This window comes from Rattus norvegicus, chromosome 1, assembly GCF_036323735.1.
Source record: "Rattus norvegicus strain BN/NHsdMcwi chromosome 1, GRCr8, whole genome shotgun sequence".
NCBI lineage: Eukaryota > Metazoa > Chordata > Mammalia > Rodentia > Muridae > Rattus > Rattus norvegicus.
In genome coordinates this window covers 169,688,937-169,714,395 of record NC_086019.1, presented here as the reverse complement: position 1 = coordinate 169,714,395, position 25,459 = coordinate 169,688,937, and the positions used below count along the sequence as shown (strand labels likewise).

The following is a 25,459-nucleotide window of genomic DNA, read 5'->3' as shown; positions in this document are numbered from 1 at the left end:
GGTGTCAATACTGTTCTGCTCCTCCAGACCTTCTGCCAGCTCTCCAGCCAGTTCCCTGAGCTGCATCTGATGGCAGGCTCCAAGCATCCACATTCACACTGGTCAGTTTCTGGCCTGATTTCCTCAGGAACCTCCACGCTAGGTTCCTGTCAGCAATCACCTCTTAACCATGACAACGGTGTTGGGTTTGGTGTCTGCAGACATGATGGATCCCCAGGTGGGACAGTCCCTGGTTGGCCCTTCCTTCAGACTCTGATCCATTTTGGTCCTGTTCGTCTTTTGGACAGGAACATTTCTGCATAAAAAAATTTGAGATGGGTGAGGGTCCCCATCTGGTCTACCAGAGGCCATGCCTATCTGCTGGCCGAGGTCTCTATAGGATCTATCTCCCCCTTCTCTGTGCATTTTGGCTAAAGTCATTCACATTGAGGTGGTGGGAGCCTCCAATTTCCCTGGTGTCTGGTACACTCAGGTGGCTATCCCCAGTTCCTCATCCCCCACACATATTTTTGTTTGATTTCCTGGCCCTCTAAACCTCTCTCACATCTATCTCCTCCAGATCCTGACACTGTCCACTCCAATTTACTCCCTCCCAGTCCTCCTTCCCTACATCTCCCACAATCATCCTGTTTCCCCCCTCAAAGCAGAACTGAAGGCTCCAGACACTGGTGTTCCTTCCTTTTATGATCCATATATTCTGTGGGTTGTATTATGGGCATTGTAGGCTTTGGGCTAATGTGCACTTATTAGTAAGTACATAAATACTATGTGTATTCTTTTGTGCCTGGGTTACCTCACTCCAAATGGTATTTTCTAGTTCCATCCATTTGCCTAAGAATTTCATGAACTCATTGTTTTTAATAGCTGTGTAGTACTCCATTGTGTAAATGTACCACAATTTCTGTATCCATTCTTCTGTTGAGGAACACCTGGGGTTATTTCCAGCTTCTGGCTATTGTAAATAAGGCTGCTATGAACATAGTGAAGCATGTGTCCTTGTTATATGTTGGAGCATCGTTTGGGTATATGCCCAGGAGTAGTATAGCTGGGTCTCAGGTAGAACAATTTCCAATTTTCTGAGAAACCACCAGACTGATTTCCAAAGTGGATTTACCAACATGCAGTCTCACCACAATGAGGGAGTGTTGCTCTTTCTTCACATCCTTTGCAACACCTGCTGTCACCTTTGTTTTGATCTTTGCCATTCTGGCTGGTTTGAGATGAAATCTCAAGTCGTTTTGACTTGCATTTTCCTAATAACTAAGGATGCTGAACATTTCTTTAACTGATTCTCAGCCACTTGAGATTCCTCTGTTAAGAATTTTCTATTTCTCTCTAGACTCCACTTTCTAATAGGGTTATTTGATTCTGTGGAGCTTACCTTCTAGAGTTCTTTGTATATATTGGATATTAGTGTTCTATCTGATGTAAATACCTTTTCTATGTAAATATGTCTTTTTGGTAAATATCTTTTCCCAATCTGTGGGTTGTCATTTTGTCCTGTTGACAGTGCCCTTAGCCTTACAGAAGCTTTGCAATTTTATGAGGTTCCATTTGTCAATTCTTTATTTTAGGACATAGGCCAATAGTATTCTGTTCAGGAAAATATTCCCTGTGCCCAAGTATTCGAGGCTTTTACCCACTTTTTCTTCCGTTAGTTTCAGTGTATCTAGTTTTATGTGGCAGTCCTTGATCCAGTTGGACTCGAGTTTCGTACAAGGAGAAAAGAACATATTGATTTGCAGTTTTCTGCATGCTGACTAACAGTTGAATCATCACCATTTGTTGGTTTCTGTCTTTTTTCCACTGGATGGTTTTAGCTTCTTTGTAAAGGATCAAGTGACCATAATAATGTGAGGTCATTTCTGGGTCTTCCATTCTAGTCACTGAGCTACTTGTCTGTCTCTGTACCAACACCATGTCATTTTTATCACGATTGCTTTACGGTACAGCTTGAGGTCTGGGATGGTGATTCCCCCAGAAGTTCTTTTATTGTTGAGAATAGTTTTGCTATCTATTAAATAAGTCTTTTTTTTTCTACTTTTCACTATTAACTTGGCTCTTTCAAGTTACAGGCAAGGATATTCTGGAAAACACTGCAACCATTCAGAAAATAATTTTAAAAACTATTTCCACTAAATTAAAATCTTCTGCATACAAAGGAAACAATAAAATAATAAAGAGAGTCTAGGTGTGGAAAATAACTCAGCATGTAAAAGCACTTGCTTGCAAGCTTCCAACTTGAGTTTGACTCCCCAAAGTCATGTGAAAATAGGACAGAGTGATCATGTTTGTGTGTCCTTAAACACCTAGCATCCCTGTGGCAAGATGGGAGGAGGAGATAGGAGAATACCCCAAAGGATCACTGGTCAACTAAGTCTCTATGCATCACAGTATGAGAGAGAGAGAGAGAGAGAGAGAGAGAGAGAGAGAATGAATCTCAAACAAGGTAGGAGGCAAGGAATGACCCTCAAGACTGACCACCGAACTCCACATGTGTATTGGAGATAAGCATTTTTATTATTGACATGTATATATGCACACGTACATAAAAGTAAATTAAAAATATTTAACAGTCTGCATAGTAGAAAGTTTTTGCCAACTATACCTCTAGCAGAGGATGAATGTCTACAACCTATAAACTCAAATAATTAAAAACGCATAAGGACAAATCATCCAAACAATAAATGTGTAAATACATTTAACAAATAGATGTTAGTAGCAATACAAATGGCCAACAAGTATGAAAAATTGTTCAAAATCTTTAATCATCCAGAAAATGAAACTTGAAGTAAGGGAGATTTCACCTCACACCAATTAAAATGGGGATAATTTTAAAAAATAATGAAGAATGTTAACAAGTTGCTGAAGTGGGGAAAAGAAACCCTTCTACACTGCTGATAGGCTGTAAACTAGTTAGCAAGTATGGAATTTGATAGAGATTTGTCAAGAAAGAAAGAAAGAAAGAAAGAAAGAGAGAGAGAGAGGGGGGGAGGGAGGGAAAGAGGGGGGGAGGGAGGGAGGAAGGAAGGAAGGAAGGAAGGAAGGAAGGAAGGAAGGAAGGAAGGGAGGGAGGGAGGAAGGAAGGAAGGAAGGAAGGGAGGAAAGAAAGGAAGGAAGGAAGGAAGGAAGGAAGGAAGGAAGGAAGGAAGGAAGGAAGGGAAGGATCCAGCTGTACCACTTCTGGGTATACATCCAAAGGATTCTAAAGACACCACAGAGACAAATTCACATCCATACTTAGTGCTGCACTTAATTACAGTTGCCAAAATACAGAACCAAACTACATTCTCATCAAGAGATGGACGGATAGAAAAATGTGGCATGTAGGCTCAATGAAAATTTTGTAAGTGTTTTGCTTACATGAATTATTATATAATATGCATATCTGGGGGCCACAGAGGCCAGCAGAGAATTTCAGATGCTCTGTAACTAGAGTTACAGACAGGTATACGCCACCAAATGGGTTTTTGGAATTATGCTAAGTGTTCTGCAGAAGCAGCAAGAGCTTTCAACCACTGAGACATCTCTCCAGCCTCAATTTTATTTTTCTTCTTATCTGAATTAAAATTCCAATAGGTAAAGGCTGAAGTGATTAAGAGCACTGGCTGATCATCCAGAAGACCTGAGTTCAGTTTTCAACACCCACACTAGATGGTTCATACTATCCTACACACTCTCCAATGTGTAGGACCCCATGCACTCTCCCAGCAACAATGGGCACCTGCAAACATAGACTCTAATAAACATAAATAAAAATAAATAATAAAAAATCTTTAATTTTTTAAAAATAATGAAAATTTATCATTTCTAAAGAAATGAGTGTAACTGTATATCAGCATATTAAATGAAATAAATCCAGATTCAGAAAGAAAAATATGTTTTCTCCCAAGTGGGTCTGTGTGTACATACATGAAAAGAGGGACTACTATGTAGATGGAGGGCAGAAACAAGAAAAGACAGATGGGAAAAGGAGGGAACTACAGAATGAAAATGGGCAAATATACTGATATATAGGATGAAGATGTCATAAACAAATGAACTATGCTGTATGCAACTAATAATAATTTTTTAAATTCTAAATAATTTCTCCTGACTTCAAATAAAAATTGGTATTTTCTAAATAGGTTATTTGAACATTCCAATGGAATATCTGTATTATTTAGAAAGACATGATAGAAATTAAACTTTTCAAAATTATCTGCATTACCTGGAAGACACAAAATAAGAAGCAATGCTAAAACTTCTTAGTATTAGCTTTATGGTAATAAATAGGTAATTATTTCAGGAGGTATAAAAAAGATTTAGTAACCTAATATTCCTTTTTTTATGTTTTTACCTCCACCTTTACTAAGTTGGGTATTTCTTATTTACATTTTGATTGTTATTCCCTTTCCCAGTTTCCAGGCAACCATCCCCATAATCCCTACCCTCCCATTCTATATGGGTGTTCCCCTCCCCATCCTCCTCCCATTACAGCCCTTCCCCCAACAATCACGTTCACTGGGGGTTCAGTCTTGATGGGACCCAGGGCTTTCCCTTCCACTGGTGCTCTTACTAGGCTATTCATTGCTACATATGAGGTTGGAGCCCAGGGTCAGTCCATGTATAGTCTTTGGGTAGTGGATTAGTCCCTGGAAGCCCTGGTTGGTTGGCATTGTTGTTCATATGGGGTCTCAAGCCCCTTCAAGCTCTTCCAGTCCTTTCTAAGATTCCTTCAACGGGGGTCCTGTTCTCAGTTCCATGGTTTAATGATGGCATTCGCCTATGTATTTGCCATATTCTGGCTGTGTCTCTCATGAGAGATCTACATCCGGTTCCTGTGAGCCTGCACTTCTTTGCTTCATCCATCTTACCTAGTTGAGTGGCTGTGCATGTATAAGCCACATGTTGGGCAGGCTCTGAATGGGCGTTCCTTCTACCTCTGTTCTAAACTTTGCCTCCCAATTCCCTGCCAAGGGTATTCTTGTTCCCCTTTTAAAGGAGTGAAGCATTCACATTTTTGTCATCTTTCTTGAGTTTCATGTGTTCTGTGCATCTAGGGTAATTCAAGCATTTGGACTAATAACCACTAATCAACGAGTGCATACCATGTTTGTATTTCTGTGATTGGGATACCTCACTCAGGATGATATTTTCCAGTTCCATCCATTTGAATATGAATTCCATAAAGTCACTGTTTTTGATAGCTGAGTAATATTCCATTGTGTAGATGTACCACATTTTCTGTATCCATTCCACTGTTGAAGGGCATCTGGGTTCTTTCCAGCTTCTGGCTATTATAAATAAGGCTGCTATGAAAATAGTGGAGCATGTGTCCTTGTTATATGTTGGGGCATCTTTTAGGTATATGCCCAAGAGAGGTATAGCTGGGTCCTCAGGTAGTTCAATGTCCAATTTTCTGAGAACCTCGAGACTGATTTCCAGAATGGTTGTACCAGTCTGCAATCCCAGTGGATTGTTCCTGGCATTCGCCTCTGTATTTGCTGTATTCTGGCTGTGTCTCTCAGGAGCGATCTACATCCGGCTCCTGTCGGTCTGCACTTCTTTGCTTCATCCATCTTGTCCAATTGGGTGGCTGTATATGTATGGGCCACCTGTGGGGCAGGCTCTGAATGGGTGTTCCTTCAGTCTCTGTTTTAATCTTTGCCTCTCCCTTCCCAGCCAAGGGTATTCTTTTTCCTCATTTAAAGAAGGAGTGAAGCATTCACATTTTGATCATCCGTCTTGAGTTTCGTTTGTTCTAGGGATCTAGGGTAATTCAAGCATTTGGGCTAATAGCCACTTATCAATGAGTGCATACCATGTATGTCTTTCTGTGATTGGGTTAGCTCACTCAGGATGATATTTTCCAGTTCCAACCATTTGCCTACGAATTTCATAAACTCGTTGTTTTTGATAGCTGAGTAATATTCCATTGTGTAGATGTACCACATTTTCTGTATCCATTCCTCTGTTGAAGGGCATCTGGGTTCTTTCCATTTTCTGGCTATTATAAATAAGGCTGCGATGAACATAGTGGAGCACGTGTCTCTTTTATATGTTGAGGCATCTTTTGGGTATATGCCCAAGAGAGGTATAGCTGGATCCTCAGGCAGTTCAATGTCCAATTTTCTGAGGAACCTCCAGACTGATTTCCAGAATGGTTTTACCAGTCTGCAATCCCACCAACAATGGAGGAGTGTTCCTCTTTCTCCACATCCTCGCCAGCATCTGCTGTCACCTGAGTTTTTGATCTTAGCCATTCTCACTGGTGTGAGGTGAAATCTCAGGGTTGTTTTGATTTGCATTTCCCTTATGACTAAAGATGTTGAACATTTCTTTAGGTGTTTCTCAGCCATTCGGCATTCCTCACTGTGAATTCTTTGTTTAGCTCTGAACCCCATTTTTTAATAGGGTTATTTGTTTCCCTGCGGTCTAACTTCTTGAGTTCTTTGTATATTTTGGATATAAGGCCTCTATCTGTTGTAGGATTGGTAAAGATCTTTTCCCAATCTGTTGGTTGCCGTTTTGTCCTAACCACAGTGTCCTTTGCCTTACAGAAGCTTTGCAGTTTTATGAGATCCCATTTGTCGATTCTTGATCTTAGAGCATAAGCCATTGGTGTTTTGTTCAGGAACTTTTCTCTGGTGCCCATGTGTTCAAGATGCTTCCCCACTTTTTCATCTATTAGTTTCAGTGTATCTGGTTTGATGTGGAGTCCTTGATCCACTTGGACTTAAGCTTTGTACAGGGTAATAAGCATGAATCGATCTGCATTCTTCTACATGCTGACCTCCAATTGAACCAGCACCATTTGCTGAAAATGCTATCTTTTTTCCATCGGATGGTTTTGGCTCCTTTGTCAAAAATCAAGTGCCCATAGGTGTGTGGGTTCATTTCTGGGTCTTCAATTCTATTCCACTTGTCTATCTGTCTGTCTCTGTACCAATACCATGCAGTTTTTTTGTTGTTGTTGCTGTTTTTTATTAACTTGCGTATTTCTTATTTACATTTCGAACGTTATTCCCTTTGCCGGTTTCCGGGCAAACATCCCCCTAGTCCCCCCCCTCCCCTTCTTTATGGGTGTTCCCCTCCCCGCCCTCCCCCCATTGCCGCCCTCCCCCCAACAATCACGTTCACTGGGGGTTCAGTCTTAGCAGGACCAAGGACTTCCCCTTCCACTGGTGCTCTTACTAGGATATTAATTGCTACCTATGAGGTCAGAGTCCAGGGTCAGTCCATGTATAGTCTTTAGTTAGTGGCTTAGTCCCTGGAAACTCTAGTTGCTAGGCATTGTTGTTCATAAGGGGTCACAAGCCCCTTCAAGCTCTTCCAGTCCTTTCTTTGATTCCCTCAACAGAGGTCCAGTTCTCAGTTCAGTGGTTTACTGCTGGCATTCGCCTCTGTATTTGCTGTATTCTGGCTGTGTCTCTCAGGAGAATTCTACATCCGGCTCCTGTCGCTCTGCACTTCTTTGCTTCATCCATCTTGTCTAATTCGGTGGCTGTATATGTATGGGCCACATGTGGGGCAGGCTCTGAATGGGTGTTCCTTCTGTCTCTGTTTTAATCTTTGCCTCTCTATTCCCTGCCAAGGATATTCTTGTTCCCCCTTTTAAAGAAGGAGTGAAGCATTCACATTTTGATCATCCATCTTGAGTTTCATGTGTTCTAGGCATCTAGGGTAATTCAAGCATTTGGGCTAATAGCCACTTATCAATGAGTGCATACCAATCTGTATCCCTTTGATCTCCTTTTGTTGTCTGATTGCTCTGGCTAGGACTTCGAGAACTATATTGAATAAGTAGGGAGAGAGTGGGCAGCCTTGTCTAGCCCCTGATTTTACTGGGATTGCTTCAAGTTTCTCTCCATTTAGTTTAATATTAGCAACTGGTTTACCGTATATGGCTTTTACTATGTTTAGGTATGTGCCTTGAATTCCTGTTCTTTCCAGGACTTTTATCATGAAGGGGTGTTGAATTTTGTCAAATTTTTCTCAGAATCTAATGAAAGGATCTTATGGTTTTTATCTTTCAGTTTGTTTATAAGTGGATGACGTTGATGGTTTTCTGTATATTAAACCATCCCTGCCTCCCTGGAATGAAGCCTACTTGATCGTGATAGATGATTGTTTTGATGTGCTTGTGCATTCGGTTTGCCATAATTTTATTGAATATCTTTGTGTGGATATTCATAAGGGAAAATGGTCTGAAGTTCTCTTTCTTTGTTGGGTCTTTGTGTGGTTTAGGTAAAAGAGTAATTGAGGCTTCATAGAAGGAATTCAGTAGCTCTCCATCTGTTTCAATTTTGTGGAATAGTTTGGATAGTATTGAGATGAGTTCTTCTAGGAAGGTCTGATAGAATTCTGCACTGAACACATCTGGACCTGGGCTCTTTTTGGTTGGGAGATTTTAATGACTGCTTCTATTTCTTTAGGAGTTATGGGGGTTGTTTTAATGTCTTAAACATTAACATTGTTCCTGATTTAACTTCGGTGCATGATAACTGTCTAGGAAATTGTCCATTTCCTCCTGATTTTCAAGTTTTGTTGAATATAGGCTTTTGTAGTAGGATCTGATGATTTTTAGAATTTCCTCTGGCTCTGTTGTTAAGTCTCCATTTTCATTTCTCATTTTGTTAATGTGGACACACTCTCTGTGTCCTCTGGTTAGTCTGGCTAAGGGTTTATCTATCTTGTTGATTTTCTCAAAGAACCAGCTTTTAGTTCTGTTGATTTTTTGTATGGTCCTTTTTGTTTCTACTTGGTTGATTTCAGCTCTGAGTTTTATTAATTCCTGCCTTCTACTACTCCTGGGTATGTTTGCTTCTTTTTGTTCTAGAGCTTTTAGGTGTGCTGTCAAGCTGCTGATATATGCTCTCTGCTGTTTCTTTCTGCAGGCACTCAGAGCTATGAGTTTCCCTCTTAGCACAGCTCTCATTGTGTCCTGTAAGTTGGGGTATGTTGTACCTTCATTTTCATCAAATTCCAAGGAGTCTTTAATATCTTTCCTTATTTCATTCTTGACCAGGTTTCATTGAGTAGATTATTGTTCAACTTCCATGTATATGTGGGCATTCTTTCCTTATTGTTATTGAAGACCAGCTTTAGCCTGTCATGGTCTGATAGGACGGATGGATTATTTCTATCTTTCTGTATCTGTTGAGGCCTGTTTTATGACTGACTATATGATCAATTTTGGAGAAAGTACCATGAGATTGTGAGAAGAATGTATATCCTTTTGTTTTACGATAGAATGTTCTATGACTATCTGTTAAATCCACTTGGTTCATGACTTCTGTTAGTCTGTATATTTCTCTGTTTAATTTCTGTTTCCATGATCTGTCCATTGATGAGAATGGGGCGTTGAAATCTACTATTATTGTGTGAGGTGCAATGTGTGCTTTGACCTTTAGTAAGGTTTCTTTTAGGTATGTAGATACCCTTGTATTTGGAGCATAGATATTTAGGATTGAGAGTTCATCTTGGTGGATTTTTCCTTGGATGAATATGAAGTGTCCTTCCTTATCTTTTTTGATGACTTTTAGTTGAAAATCGATTTTATTCGATATTAGAATGGCTACTCCAGCTTGCTTCTTCAGACCACTTGCTTGGAAAGTTGTTTTCCAGCCTTTCACTCTGAGGTAGTGTCTGTCTTTGTCTCTGAGGTGTGTTTCTTGTATGCAGAAGAATGGAGGGTCCTCATTGCGTATCTAGTTTGTTAATCTATGTCTTTTTATTGGGGAGTTGAGTCCATTGATGTTGAGAGATATTAAGGAATAGTGCTTATTGCTTCCTGCTATATTCATATTTGGATGTGAGATTATGTTTGTGTGCTTTTCTTCTCTTTGTTTTGTTGCCAAGGCAATTAGTTTCTTGCTTTTTCTAGGGTATAGCTTGCCTCCTTATGTTGGGCTTTACCCTTTATTATCCTTTGTAGGGTTGGATTTGTAGAAAGATATTGTGTAAATTTGGTTTTGTCATGGAATATCTTGGTTTCTCCATCTATGTTAATTGAGAGTTTTGCTGGATACAGTAACCTGGGCTGGCATTTGTGTTCTCTTGGGGGCTGTATGACATCTATCCAGGTTCTTCTGGCTTTCAAAATCTCTGGTGAGAAGTCTGGTGTAATTATGATAGGTCTGCCTTTATATGTTACTTGACCTTTTTCCCTTACCGCTTTTAATATTTTTTTCTTTGTTTTGTGTTTTGACTATTATGTGACAGGAAGAGTTTCTTTTCTGGTCCAATCTATTTGGAGTTCTGTAGGCTTCTTGTATGTTTATGGGCATCTCTTTCTTTAGGTTAGGGAAGTTTTCTTCTATGATTTTGTTGAAGATATTTACTGGTCCTTTGAGCTGGGAGTCTTCACTCTCTTCTACACCTATTATCCTTAGGTTTGATCTTCTCATTGAGTCCTGGATTTCCTGTATGTTTTGGGCCAGTAGCTTTTTCCATTTTACAATATCTTTGACAGTTGTGTTAATGATTTCTATGGAATCTTCTCTTCCTGAGATTCTCTCTTCTATCTCTTGCACTCTGTTGGTGATGCTTGTATCTACAGCTCCTTGTCTCTTCTTTGGTTTTCTATATCCAGGGTTGTCTCCCTTTGTGCTTTCTTTATTGCTTCTATTTCCATTCTTAATTCCTTCACCTGTTTGATTGTGTTTTCCTAGAATTCTTTCAGAGATTTTGCATTTCCTCTCTATAGGCTTCTGCTTGTTTATTTGTGTTTTCCTGCATTTCCTTAAGGGAGTTCTTTATGCCTTTCTTGAAGCCCTCCATATTAATGATCAAATGTGATTTTAAATCTAGATCTTGCTTTTCAGGTGTTGTTGGATTTTCAGTGTTTGCTTTGGTGGAAGAATTGGGCTCCGATGGTGCCATGTAGTCTTGGTTTCTGTTACTTGGGTTCCTGCACTTGCCTCTTCCATCACGTTGTCTCTAGTGTTACTTTGTTCTTCTATTTCTGACAGTGGTTAGACTGTCCTATAGCCTGTGTGTCAGGAGTGCTGTAGACTTGTTTTCCTGTTTTCTTTCAGCTAGTTATGAGAACAGAGTGTTCTGCTTTCAGGTGTATAGTCGTTCTTGTCTACTGGTCCTCAGGTGTTCCTGTGGGTGTGTGTCCTGAGTCCACCAGGCAGGTCACTTGGAGCAGAAAAGTTGGTCTTACCTCTGGTCTCAGTCCTGGAGTCCCTTCTCAGAGCTGGGTTTCAGCTCTCCATGAGGGCAGCAACCAGAGGGGCCTGCCCTGCCTTCGTTCAGGACCCTGTGCACAGGGAGCCCAGATGGCCATAGGCGTTTCCTCTAGAGTCAGAAATGTGGGCAGAGAGTAGTCTCCTCTGGCTTCCCAGGTGTGCCTGCCCCTCTGAAGGTCTAGCTCTCCCTCGAAATCTAGTATTCCTAATAGAGATGTATAAAATAAAGGAATTTAATCTGGGACTACAAATATTCAAAAGGTGACTGGATTTGTAGCTTTCTGAAAAAATAATTGTCTAGAATGCACAAGGCCCTGTATTTGAGCCACTGCTCTAATGAAAATTTTTCAGTATATAGGGAGGAATAGGATGAAAGTATAGCATTCACAACTCTCTCTCTCTCTCTCTCTCTCTCTCTCTCTCTCTCTCTCTCTCTCTCTCTCTCTCTTTCCAGTGCCCATGTGTTCGAGATGCTGCCCTAGTTTTTCTTCTATTAGTTTGAATGTATCTGGTTTGATGTGGAGGTCCTTGATCCACTTGGACTTAAGCTTTGTACTAATCCGTGAGCATGGGAGATCTTTCCAACTTCAGAGGTCTTCTTCAATTTCTTTAAGAGGCTTGAAATGCTTATAATTCAGATCTGTCACTTGCTTAGTTAAAGTCACACTGAGGTATTTTATATTATTTGGGACTATTATGAAGGGTGTCGTTTCCCTAATTTCTTTCTCGGCTTGTTTCTCTTTTGTGTAGAGGAAGGCTACAGATTTATTTGAGTTAATTTTATACCCAGCCACTTTGCTGAAGGTGTTTATCAGGTTTAGTAATTCTCTGATGGAACTTTTGGGATCACTTAAAAATACTATCATATCATCTGCAAATAGTCATATTTTGACTTCCTTTCAAACCTGTGTCCCTTTGATCTCCTTTTGTTGTTGGATTGCTCTGGCTAGAACTTCAAGAACTATATTGAATAAGTAGGGAGAGAGTGGGCAGCCTTGTCTAGACCCTGATTTTAGTGGGATTGCTTCAAGTTTCTCTCCATTTAGTTTAATGCTAGCTATTGGTTTGCTGTATATGACTTTTACTATGTTTAGGTACGTGCCTTGAATTCCTATTCTTTCCAGGACTTTTATCATGAAGGGGCGTTGAATTTTGTCAAATGCTTTTTCAGCATATAATGAAATGATCATGTGGTTTTGTTCTTTCACTTTGTTTATATAATGGATCACGTTGATGGTTTTCTGTATATTAAACCATCCCTGCATGCCAGGGATGAAGCCTACTTGATCATGGTGGATGATTGTTTTGATGTGCTCTTGGATTCGGTTTGCCAGAATTTTATTGAGTATTTTTGCGTCGATATTCATAAGGGAAATTGGTCTGAAGTTCTCTTTCTTTGTTGGATCTTTGTGTGGTTTAGATATAAGAGTAATTGTGGCTTCATAGAAGGAATTCGGTAGCACTCAGTCTGTTTCAATTTTGTGAAATAGTTTGGATAGTATTGGTATGAGGCCTTCTATGAAGGTCTGATAGAATTCTGCACTGAACCCATGTGGACCTGGGCTCTTTTTGGTTGGAAGACCTTTACTGACTGCTTCTATTTCTCTAGGAGTCATGGGGTTGTTTAAATGGTTTATCTGTTCCTGATTTAACTTCGGTACCTGGTATCTGTCTAGGAAATTGTCCATTTCCTGCAGATTTTCAAGTTTTGTTGAATATAGGCTTTTATAGTAAGATCTGATCATTTTTTGAATTTCCTCTGAATCTGTAGTTATGTCTCTCTTTTCATTTCTGATTTTGTTAATTTGGACAGACATTCTGTGTCCTCTCATTTGTCTGGCTAAGGGTTTATCTATCTTGTTGATTTACTCAAAGAGCCTACTTTTGGTTCTCTTGAGTCTTTGTATGGTCCTTTTTATTTCTACTTAGTTGATTTCAGCTCTGAGTTTGATTATTTCCTGTGTTCTACTTCTCCTGGGTGTATTTGCTTCTTTTTGTTCTAGAGCTTTTAGGTGTGCTGTCAAGCTGCTGATATATGCTCTCTGCTGTTTCTTTCTGCAGGCACTCAGCGCTATGAGTTTTCCTCTTAGCACAGCTTTCATTCTGTCCCGTAAATTTGGGCATGTTGTACCTTCATTTTCATTAAATTCTAAGAAGTCTTTAATTTCTTTCCTTATTTCATTCTTGACTAGGTTTCATTGAGTAAAGTATTGAATAGAGTATACATGGAGTATTCAACTTCCATGTATATGTGGGCATTCTTTCCTTATTGTTATTGAAGACCATCTTTACCTGTAGTGGTCTGTTCAGACACATGGAATTATTCCTATCTTTCTGCATCTGTTGAGACCTGTTTTATGACCAATTACATGGTCAATTTTGGAGAAAGTACCATGAGGTGGTGAGAAGAAAGTATACACTTTTTTTATGATAGAATGTTCTATATATATGTGTGTGTTAAGTCCATTTGGTTCATGATTTCTCTTAGTCTATGTCTCTGTTTAATTTCTGTTTCCATGATCTGTCCATTGATAAGAGTGGGCTGTTGAAATCTCCTACGATTATTGTGTGAGGTACAATGTGTGCTTTGAGCTTTAGTAAGGTTTCTTTTATGTATGCAGGTGCCCTTATATTTGGAGCATAGATATTTAGGATTGAGAGTTCATCTTGGTGGATTTTTCCTTTGATGAATATGAAGTGTCCTTCCTTATCTTTTTTGATGGCTTTTAGTTGAAAATCAATTTTATTCAATATTAGAATGGCTACTCCAGCTTGCTTCTTCAGACCATTTGCTTGGAAAGTTGTTTTCCAGCCTTTCACTCTGAAGTAGTGTCTGTCTTTGTCTCTGAGGTGTGTTTCCTGTAGGCAGCAGAATGCAGGGTCCTCATTGTGTATCCAGTTTGTTAATCTATGTCTTTTTATTGGGGAGTTGAGACTATTGATGTTGAGAGATATTAAGGAATAGTGATTATTGCTTCCTGGTATATACATATTTGGATGTGAGATTATGTTTGTCTGCTTTTCTTCTCTTTGTTTTGTTGCCAAGATGATTAGTTTCTTAATGAGCTACAATGATTTGACAGAGTCAGGCATGGTGATGCACTCTGGTGATCCCAGCATTACAAAGGTCAAAGGGAAAAAGTCATGAGTTAGAGTCCAACCTAGGCTAAATAACATGTTCTGAGACAGCAAGAGTTACATAGTAAACCGTGTCTGAAGAGGAAGGAAAAAATGACAGAGAAAAACAAATGAAAAGAGTCAGCACTGGTATCGAAAAAAATTAATGAGGAAAAAGTAATCAACTGATGATAAAAATTGTTTCTAAAAACATCAAAAATGAATACTCATGTATGTTCTCAAATACTAGGCTTCACATTCACTCCCTCAAAGGAAATGATTCTGTGCAAGAGAAAATTTAAAAATCAAGCCAAGTGTCAGGCAGTGGTGGCACACACTTTCAGGCACTCCACTCAGGAGGCAGAAGAAAGCAGTCCTCAAAGATCAGGAACAAAGTGGTATACAGAGTGAGTTCCAGAACAACGATGGTGACAACAAAGTAACCATCTCTTGAAAACAAATGACATCAGGCAAAGTGGGAACTCAACACAGAGTCCAACAAAACAGGTCTCAAACACACACACAGAAAGACAGACAGACAGACAGACAGACAGACACAGAGACAGAGAGAGATACAGAGACAGAGATAAAGACAGAGTTGTTTTAGAATACACTTGAAAAATTGCAGGGGGTAGGGGAAGACTAAGAAACTTGAAACATTAGTAATTCACTTTTCAGACCACACAGCTGGCACTTCCTAAGGTCAAGACACAGACAAAACTAATTACAATCTGTTCCTCACAGAGCCATGGCATCAGCAAAGTACATCCCTGATGAGACTCAGCTAAGAAGCAGAAGGAGGCACGATCTCCAGGAGATGCTGACAGAAGTGGGACTGTCTGTTGACTACTGGCTGCCTAAGCATCAGGAAGAGCTGGGTGTGACCTCTGCTCAGGCTTTACACTATTTAGACAAAAGAGACCTCCAGACACAACAAACATGGGAGAAAAGGGCTCTGGAGAGACTGCTTGACCTCTCACACCCAAATAGTGTTGCAGAGCTGCACGAGACACCAGAGGAGATGATAAAGACCAGGCAGAGGCAGGCAGGACAGGCACTGCACGCTCTGAAAGCCTTGCAGTCAGAAGGGAAGTGCAGAGAAGAAGAGGCAGTGAGGAGAAGAGAAGCAGAGCTGAGGCAAGCAATGGAGATCCCTGAGGAGTGTTGGCCAGTGGCTGAAGTATCCCTAAAAGACATCACTGAGATAATGGAGAAACATCTCAGTCACATGGAACAGACCTTGGCTCTCAGTCAAAACCTCTCAGATGGAGACCTGGTAAGATGGGCATCTGGAGGGCTGGCCCTGCAGGGAATTTATAAGAGCAGCCACCAAAAAAGCCTGATTCAGAAGAGAGAAGAGCTACTCAGTGTCCCTAAGCAGTTCTCACTTGTTGGCCCAGAACGTGGCATGTGGATAGAAACAAAGGAATTTTCATCTTTTCAAGAACAAGCCACATTTACACACACTATAGAGATGCTGGGTTTCAGCCCAAACTCCTTGGTTAAAGGCGAAGGTTGGGGACTTAGTCTAGAAGCTGGTATGGGTCAAAACAAACAAACAGAAACTGACGATACCCACAAATCACATTCAGAGCAATCTTATTTCTGCTCAGCCAAGTTCAGCTATGTCCCATTGGCCACCTGCCATTTTCACATCAATCATCTTCAGCTCTCCAAGGCTGCTCTCCAGGAACTAAAAAGTATTGAAGAGCTCCTGGAACAGACTACACACCCAGATGGATTCCCCTTACTGAGGCACAGGACTGAAAACTTTTTCCACAGGTTTGGCTCTCATGCTAACCAAGGTCCACTGCACCTGGGGGGAATCTACTGCTGGAAAGCCATTTCAGAAGGTTTCAAAAGTGAGCAATTGGATGATGTAAAGAAGCAAGCAGAAGAGTCTTTGAATATGTACATAAAAGGCAGCTATAGTGGCTTCGGAGTTAAAGTTGGTGCAAGTGTAAATATGTCAGACTCACATTCAAAAACAGCATCTCAGAGTACAACTCATGAGAACCTGAAAACCAAGGTGCAACTATCTGTAGCACAGACAGGTGGACCAGCAGAAGCAAATGGAATTGCCCAGTGGACAGCTGGTCTTGTAGCTAGCAATCAAACCTGGTCTGTCATTGATAGGGGACTCCAATTGGTACCTATTTGGGACATCATCCTGTCCAGTCACAGGACTGATTTTAAGGATGCCCTTCAAGTGGCTAACTGCCTAAAAGACAACTACACTGCTCTGACTGGACTCGCTGCCCAGATTCAAGAAGGAGAAGAATTTCTTACTGCTAGAGAAGAAGCTAGACTTTTCCTAGAGGATGTGAAATGCTGGGAGGTTTCTGATCCTGAAGAACAGCTTAATACATTAATACATTTTATGCAAACATTGAGTCAAAAAATAAAAAGTTATACCATTTGGATTAATACATGCCTCACAGATTGGAATCTGCAGAATTTTCTAATAAGTATTGTCAACTTCTGCAAAAATGTACCCACTAATATAATTCAGTTTATTAAATCTCAATTGTGCAGCCTTCTAGAACCTCATGTCTACAAAGTGACAAACTTTCCCGGGGCACAATACATCATAGAGTGGACCAATCAGTCAGAGTCAAAGGAAGAGGACATCAAAATCACCTCATTTTCTGAATTCATTAGGACTTTAAAGAAAACTCACACAACCCTGATGGAGGTAAATTTCAAAAGTGAGTCTCCAGAAACAGTGGAAGAAGCAAAAAGAACGGCTACATATGAGGTCACCACAGCCCTCAGCTCCTTCATGAAGTACCTCAGAGAAACAGAGCAGCCAGACATGCAGCTGCTGGTACTCACCATTGCAGCTGGTGCAGGCTATCAGTTGGTAAACAGCATTTTTCAGCATCTTCTAGGGTGTAATGAGTTAAACTTCCTCGTGGATCAAATGCAAAGTAATCAACACAAATACCAAGAGCTTAAAAATATTTGCAATTACAGAGCCCAGGCATTCCTGGTGCTCACAGCTCTAAGAACCACAGTTGAAATCACAGATATTTCTACAGATGATAAAGAACAACGTTTGACATTAATAAAACAACATATGGGAAAACTGTTGTCTGAAGAAGTTGCACATATTCTTACAAAACATGGAGCACATCATGACTGGGAAAATCTGGAGAATGATTTGAGATTACTCATTGATGGGGACTATAAAGCCACCACCCCGCCTTTAGAAATGGATGAGGTAAAAAAACAATTGCAAAGTCTCTGCCATGAAAAGAAGCAGACTTATAAACAACAAAGTAATGACAACAACACAAAGGAAATGATAGAAAATGGACCTTTCCTAGATTTACTCCAACGGCTAGGCCTAGACCATTACTACCCAAAAAGAATGAGCAGAGCTGACTTCCATCTGCTCTACAAGACCTCTGTGTACAATTCACAGCCGAGATCTGAAAAGGAACTTCCATTTTATTTCCTACAAAAGCTACTGATGTTGGATTATGGGTTGAGACATCTTGTCTTCAAAAATGATGAAAACATAAAAAAACAGATCTCCATAGGTTCCGACGATTACGAAAATGAAGATTTTGATCCATATGAAGATGTCATTAAAGACAATGATAGTCTTAGCTATCCTTCGGCCACTGAGTCCTGGCCCCATATTCACCCAATGGATATCCAGATGGCCATTTTTCATTGTGCAGATGATCTTACCAAGCAATATATTTTGTCCAAACTTTCCATTTGTCAATATGCACTTCCCCTTGTGGTGCCAAATCCCAACAATTCTCAGATTGAATTTTATCTCTGGTCTCTCAGACAAATTAGGAAGAGTTGGCAAGAATCAAGTGAATCACTACAAGACCAGAGCTACAGTCACAAGAATCAGCAGATATGTCGAGTCTCTACCCCTATCGTGTCCTTCATTAGAGTAGGAAATGGCCTCTCTGCTTCCAAATCTCAGATCATGAACTCTCTCCTCAGTAAACGTAAACATGATGTGTTTTTTCACAGACACTGTAGAGGAAGCAACAAAAACTGCCTCATGATGGAGGGAGTGGTGGAAATCTGCTGGTTCTGTCCTGCAGGCCAAGGTGAAGACATATTTGACAAGTGTCTGACCTTCACCAATCTTCATGGAGATGCCAAGGAACATTGCCAACAACTCACCTTCCTGCAAGATGTCTCTTCCCTCATTGTGATCCTCATGTCAGCTTCTGATAACAATAAAGAAAACCAAAACTTTGTCAGACACCTCTGTCAGTCACCAAGACCCTTGATCTGCTTGATTGATGACAAAGAAAAAGTCATAGCAAATAATTCTGGTAAAAGAATGAGAATTGGCATCAAGAATAGAAATGAGGCAGAATTAACAGAGGAGCTCACAAATGCCATCAAACATTTTCTAGAGCTCTCTAATACTGCTCTCAGTTTAGAGGACTGTTCACAGATAGCTAGAAAACAAGGATTCCTTATTGATGAAGACCAGAGGGACTGCAAGGAAGCCAAAGAAAAGGCACAGATTATGATGGCCCTCCTGGAGGAATGCAAGTTATCTCAGACAAAAGAAAATTTACTACCCCTACAAGGACAACTTTGGCACCTTTGGTGTAAGAAAGACAAAGAATTCTATCATCTGAGAGAAAAGGGGAATAGGAGCATTGAACAACACAAGAGTGAGATTGAGACAGACAAAAGAACAATTCGACATCAGCAATTGGAAAAAGCCTTTCCCCTCAATGATTTGATGCGCTCTGTTCTTCAACTCCTCCAAGAATATTCAGAAACCCATAACAATCTCTACTTTTTGCAGTGGCTGACTCTGTTTTTTGACAACCTGACTACAGAACACCTGGAAAAGTTGCACGAAAAGCAGAGATCTTTGTGGTTAATGGTGCAAAGAGAAAAGCAAAGAGCACAGAAGAACAGCTCCCTGACACTCTGGCAGGATCAAATAGAAACAATCTCCACTGAGATTCATGACTGTACTTTAGGAACTGAGCATCTTCTCCGAGAAGTTGGCCAGATCTATGAAGCTCTGGAAGAAACTTCTTCCTCTATAGAAAACCTTTCTGTCTGCCTCCCTCAAATTGCTGCAGATCTGATGATAGCTGGGGTTCCCATTGAGCTGATGGATGGGGATGCGTCTTATGTCCCTCTAAAGTGGGTAGCAGCTGTTTTTGACAAGATCTCAGAGAAAGTTGGAGACAAAAGGCTGTTTGTTCTCTCTGTCCTTGGCCTGCAGAGCTCAGGGAAGTCTACCCTGCTGAATGCCCTGTTTGGCCTACAGTTCACAGTCAGCGCAGGCAGGTGTACCAAGGGGGCCTACATGCAACTTCTGAAGGTGGAAGAGACATTCACAGAAGAACTTGGCTTTGACTTTGTGCTTGTTGTAGACACAGAAGGACTTCGAGCTCCAGAACTAAACAATAAATCCAAAAATTGGGACCATGAGTTGGCAACCTTTGTGATTGGCCTTGGAAACTTGACTCTGATCAATATTTTTGGGGAGAATCCATCAGAAATTCAAGACATCCTACAAATATCTGTTCAAGCATTTCTGAGAATGAAACAAGTGAAAATCTCTCCCAGTTGCCTCTTTGTTCATCAAAATGTGGGCGAAGTTACTGTAAAAGACCAAACTATGGAAGGAAGAAGGCGACTGGAGCAAAAACTGGATGAAATGACAGCATTGGCTGCTAAGTTGGAAGAGTGCTCAAACGTAACCCAATTCAGTGATGTAATTAAGTTTGATGCCAATACTCATGTCTACTATTTTGCTCACCTCTGGGATGGCAATCCTCCAATGGCTCCTCCCAATCTTCGTTATAGCTACAATGTCCAGGAACTAAGGAATGCTATTCTTTCAACTGCCCAGCAAGAATCTAGGGGAAGGATCTTGAAAATCTCCAATGTCAAATTCCGAGTTCAAGATCTGTGGAAAGCCCTAGTCACTGAGAACTTCATTTTCAGTTTCAGGAACACCCAAGAGCTCCTTGCCATGAGCAAACTGGAAACCATGTATAACCACTGGACCTGGGAGCTGAGGAGTCATGTACTGGATTTACAGAATCAGCTGAACAATCAGATTCAAAATGGGAAAATCTCGACACTCACATTCAGTTTACTAGAGGATCCACTTAGCAAGAAATATAAAACCATCAAACAAGAATTTGACAAATATTTTGAAGAAGACCCAGATAGTGAAACATTGGTTCAGTGGAAAGCAAATTTTGAGCATAAGCTACTAATCCTTAAAGATGCACTTATTTCAGACACCAGAAGGAAAGGCGATGAATTTATCAGTCTTAAGAGAAGCCAGGAAACACTAAATAATCAAAAGTCACAATATGAAAATGAATTGTTAGAGAGAAGCCGAAAGTTAGCTTTAAGTGTGAATGGTAAGGAATTAACTGATGAAGAGTTGTATGAGAAATTCAATCAACTTTGGACAAATTGGATCCACAATGTATCTTCGAATGTTCCTCATGTCACAGAGCCTAACATTGACTTGGATTCTGAAAATATCCTTCTTGAATACTTCAATAAAGATAAAAATATTGGGGAAAGACTAAAAATAAAGTCTGGAGAAAATTTTGAAATCATTTATGCCAAACATATCCAAATGAAAAAAATATATGGTGTATTACCAGAAAGCTTAGAAACCTATCATAAGGAATCTATCAATGAGATTACTAATAATATCGATTTAAAAGTTACTGAAGCACTGAAAAATATTTGGAAACAAAAGCGTGATTACAGTCAGAATTATTTTCATGAAATCTTAAGGATCATAGAAAATGAGCTGAAATCTGAACACTGTGTGAAAGACTACACATTTACCAGAGATTACAACATCGACTTATCCTTGTGCTTATTCCAAAGAGCATCCAAGGAATTCAAGGAAATACACGAGGCATTCAAGAGTGCGAATGACCCTGTGAACTATCTGGAGAGAAAGAAAGATGATTTCTTTATGAGTTTTAAGATCTCCTGCCAGGGTGCCACCTCCATCACATCCTTTGTTGACTTCCTATGGCTCAAGCTCACTCCTGCTATCTCTGTCACCATATGGGAAATAATAGGTCCTAAAGTAGCTGGAGACATGCAAGCCACCTTCCCTGAATTCAATGGAAATAGAGCTAACCTGGAGAGACATATTCTCTACTCTCTAGCAGAAGAAGAAAATTTTGATAAATACTGGCAATACCTTCATCATCCAGAAGCATTTTTCAGGAATTACATTAGAGACCACATTAGAAGATACTGTTTAGAAAAAAAAGGTAAAAAAATAAAGACTTTTTTAAAAATAAGTTTGGGCGACATCAAGACTGCCATCCTGTCTGCCATTCATGAGTCCACAGCAGTGGCTAAAGATAAAGGCAGCACTGCATCTGGCTGGCTGGATTTGTTCTGTGACCATCTAGGGAGCAACCTGGTCTTCCCAAGGAGAGACCTGGTAAGCATCGAGCACCAGGAGATAACGGACACTGAGTTTCTCAAAGAAGCCATGAGCACAGCTTTGGATCCTGCAATGAGGAAAGTAGAAGAGGACTGTTCAAGTAAGCAAATGGATGAAATCATTCCTGACATTGAGAAAATTCTCTCTGAACATCTCTGTGGCTGCTGGAAACAGTGTCCTTTTTGTAAAGCAATTTGTACAAACACCATTCCTCAACATGAAGGAGACCACAGTGTGCAATTCCACCGTCCTCAGGCTGTCAGTGGTTGGCATAAGCATAAAACAGACTACTTTGTCATTGACTGTTGTACCAGTTCAGTAGCAAGTAATCATTCATTTATTTTACACGACCTCCAGAAATTCCCATACAAGAAATACAGAGAAGCAGGAGGTGATTTTGCCATGTGGAGCATCACCCCAGACTCATCTACCCAACCATATTGGAAATGGTTTGTCTGTCACTTCAAATCAGAGCTAGAAAATAAATATGGCAAAAAATTTATAAATCTAGGCAGTATTCCAGATTTATGGACCAAAATTACAAAGCAAGACGTACTGGATGACTTGAGAAACAATACTTGCCACAAATATGACACTAGATGGGCTGCAGATTTTTCACTTTAACCAAGGGATCCCAATGGTGAATGCCATGCAGGAGGAGCTGCAGCAGTCAAGTGAGCTTCTTCAAGATTCCACTCTATTGGGCAATTCTTCTGCAGATCGATATGAAGATTAACTTCCATAAAACAATATTGTTTAAATGAATTAATAATTTTACAAAATTCCTGGTTTGATTTAAATAGTTTTAGGAAGTTAGGGTAAATGATAGAAAGTTTAAGGAAATGGTTTAAATTGTTCTACTAGATAGTATGATGAATTTAGGATAAGAGTAGAATATCCCCCCTTTCTGTAGAATACTAAGGAATGCATAGATTAGAAAAGTAGTACTGGAGAGATGGCTCAGTGGTAAAGAGCACTGACTTCTCTTTCAAATGTCCTGAGTTCAATTCCCAACAACCACATGGTGGCTCACAACCATCTTTAATGGGATCTGATGCCCTCTTCAGGTATGGATGAAGACAACTACAATGTATTTACATATAAATAAATAAATCTATGACAAAGTGACAACCAACAGATTGGGAAAAGATCTTTACCAATCCTACGACTGATATAGGGCTTATATCCAAAATATACAAAGAACTCAAGAAGTTAGACCGCAGGGAGACAAATAACCCTATTAAAAAATGGGTTTCAGAGCTAAACAAAAATTTCACAGCTGAGGAATGTCGAATGGCTGAGAAACACCTAAAGAAATGTTCAACATCTTTACTCATAAGGGAAATGCAAATCCAAACAACCCTGAGATTTCACCTCACACCAGTGAGAATGGCTAAGATCAAAAACTCAGGGGACAGCAAATGCTGGCAAGGATGTGGAGAAAGAGGAAAACTCCTCCATTGTTGTTGGGATTGCAGACTGGTACAACCATTCTGGAACTCAGTCTGGAAATTCCTCAGAAAACTGGACATTGAACTACCTGAGGACCTGCTATACCTCTCTTGGGCATATACCCAAAAGATCCCCCAACATATAACAAAGACACGTGCTCCACTATGTTCATAGCAGCCTTATTTACAATAGCCATAAGCTGGAAAGAACCCAGATGCCCTTCAACAGAGGAATGGATACAGAAAATGTGGTACATCTACACAATGGAATATTACTCAGCTACCAAAAACAATGACTTTATGAAATTCATAGGCAAATGCACTGGAAAATATCATCCTGAGTGAGGTAACCCAATCACAGAAAAACACACGTGGTATGCACTCATTGATAAGTGGCTATTAGCCCAAATGCTTGAATTACCCTAGATGCAAAGAACACATGAAACTCAAGAAGGATGACCAAAATGCGACTGCTTCACTCCTTCTTTAATGGGGAACAAGAATACCCTTGGCAGGGAATAGGGAGGCAAAGTTTAGAACAGAGGCAGAAGGAACACCCATTCAGATCCTGCCCGACATGTGGCCCATACAGTCACCCAATTAGATAAGATGGATGAAGCAAAGAAATGAAGGCCGACAGGAACCGGATATAGATCTCTCATGAGAGACACAGCCAGAATACAGCAAATACATAGGCGAATGCCAGCAGCAAACCACTGAACTGAGAATAGGACCCCCGTTGAAGGAATCTTAGAAAGGACTGGAAGAGCTTGAAGGGGCTTGAGACCCCATATGAACAACAATGCCAACCAACCAGAGCTTCCAGGGACTAAGCCACTACCCAAAGACTATAAATGGACTGACCCTTGGCTCCAACCTCATAGGTAGCAGTGAATAGCCTAGTAAGAGCACCAGTGGAAGGGGAAGCCCTTGGTCCTGCCAAGACTGAACCCCCGCAGTGAACGGGATTGTTGTGGGAGGAGGGTAATGGGGGGCAGATGGGGAGGGGAACACCCATCTAGAAGGGGAGGGGGAGGGGCTAGGGGGATGTTGGCCGGTAAACTGGGAAGGGGAATAACAATCAAAATGTAAATAAGAAATACTCAAGTTAATAAAGATGGAAAAAATAATAAACATTAAAAAATAAGAAAAGTAGTACAGTGAGCTTTTATGCACTGTAAGTACATAATTGTACTAGGAAGAGAAAAATAGTCTTGGAACAAGTTAATTGTCAAAGAAAACATTTCATCCGAGGTTGGTTCTAAGTTCTGAATTTTTTGATCTAGAGATGTGGTCACAGGTTTTGGTGTGCACCGTGAAAAGGCAGATAATGAACATAGAGTAAATAAGTCTATTATGAGTGTAGAATAGTGAATAGATGATTAGCCAGTTTTTCTGAATAAGACTTCAAAAATAAGTCGTAAGATAGATGATCTGTTTCTTGGTAAATATAAATTGTCATCTGCTAAACATGAGAGAAATAGAGAGAGAGACTTGGCTTGCTTAAACTTTGTTAATTAATGACAAAAGAATCACTGCTTTGGGTTACATTAGAGATGAAGATACATGAGAGAAAGATAGATGAGAAAGGTTTAGTTAGTTATGGGTTTCAAAAGATTACATAATCAATAATCCTGTTGTAAATACCTGTCGTGTAATGATTTAAATCTGTTTTTGAGAAACATGGCTTCTGGTGACTGTTCTTAGGGAATATGTAACTTGTGGCTAGGAAGTTATCTTTTTCTTCCATAGAGAAGTTTGTCTTAGATAGTATAAAAAGGCTAAGAGAAAAATAATGTTGTTTGGCCTTGCCTGTTGGAGCTTGCTTCATCCACCAAGTGTGTGAGCATGTACCTGCTTTACACTGTCACCAACCCCACATCCGCTCCACAGATCACTGTCACAGCTACTCTTCAACATCCTAACATCAATTTAGGTTGCATTATAAATAAAATAAGGAAAAATAAATTATTTACTAATTCAAGATTTGAAGATTTTCCAATAAAATTATTTTATTTCTCTGTGATTTGAAATCTCCTATTTTGGGCTCAAGACCCCATATGAACAACAATGCCAACCAACCAGAGCTTCCAGGGACTAAGCCACTACCCAAAGACTATACATGGACTGACCCTGAACTCCAACTGCATAGGTAGCAATGAACAGCCTAGTAAGGGCACCAGTGGAAGGGGAAGCCCTTGGTCCTGCCAAGCTGAACCCCCAGTGAACATGATTGTTGGGGGGAGGGCAGTAATGGGGGGAGGATG

The 25,459-nt window shown here is 40.2% G+C and overlaps 1 protein-coding gene across 3 annotated transcripts in view; it reads left to right on the top strand.

The window, feature by feature from the left end:
• Positions 1–25,218, top strand: part of Gvin1 (GTPase, very large interferon inducible 1) — a 29,345-nt gene extending 4,127 nt beyond the window's left edge. For 2 of the 3 annotated variants that reach the window (XM_039101125.2, XM_039101127.2), the window contains exon 3: positions 15,039–25,218. In XM_039101125.2, the coding sequence (XP_038957053.1) occupies positions 15,039–22,365 (7,327 nt within the window). In that variant the 3' untranslated portion in view covers positions 22,366–25,218. The remainder of the gene's footprint in view (positions 1–15,038) is intronic. The other variant, NM_001408773.1, reaches the window with a different exon arrangement.
• Positions 25,219–25,459: the final 241 nt, after the last annotated feature.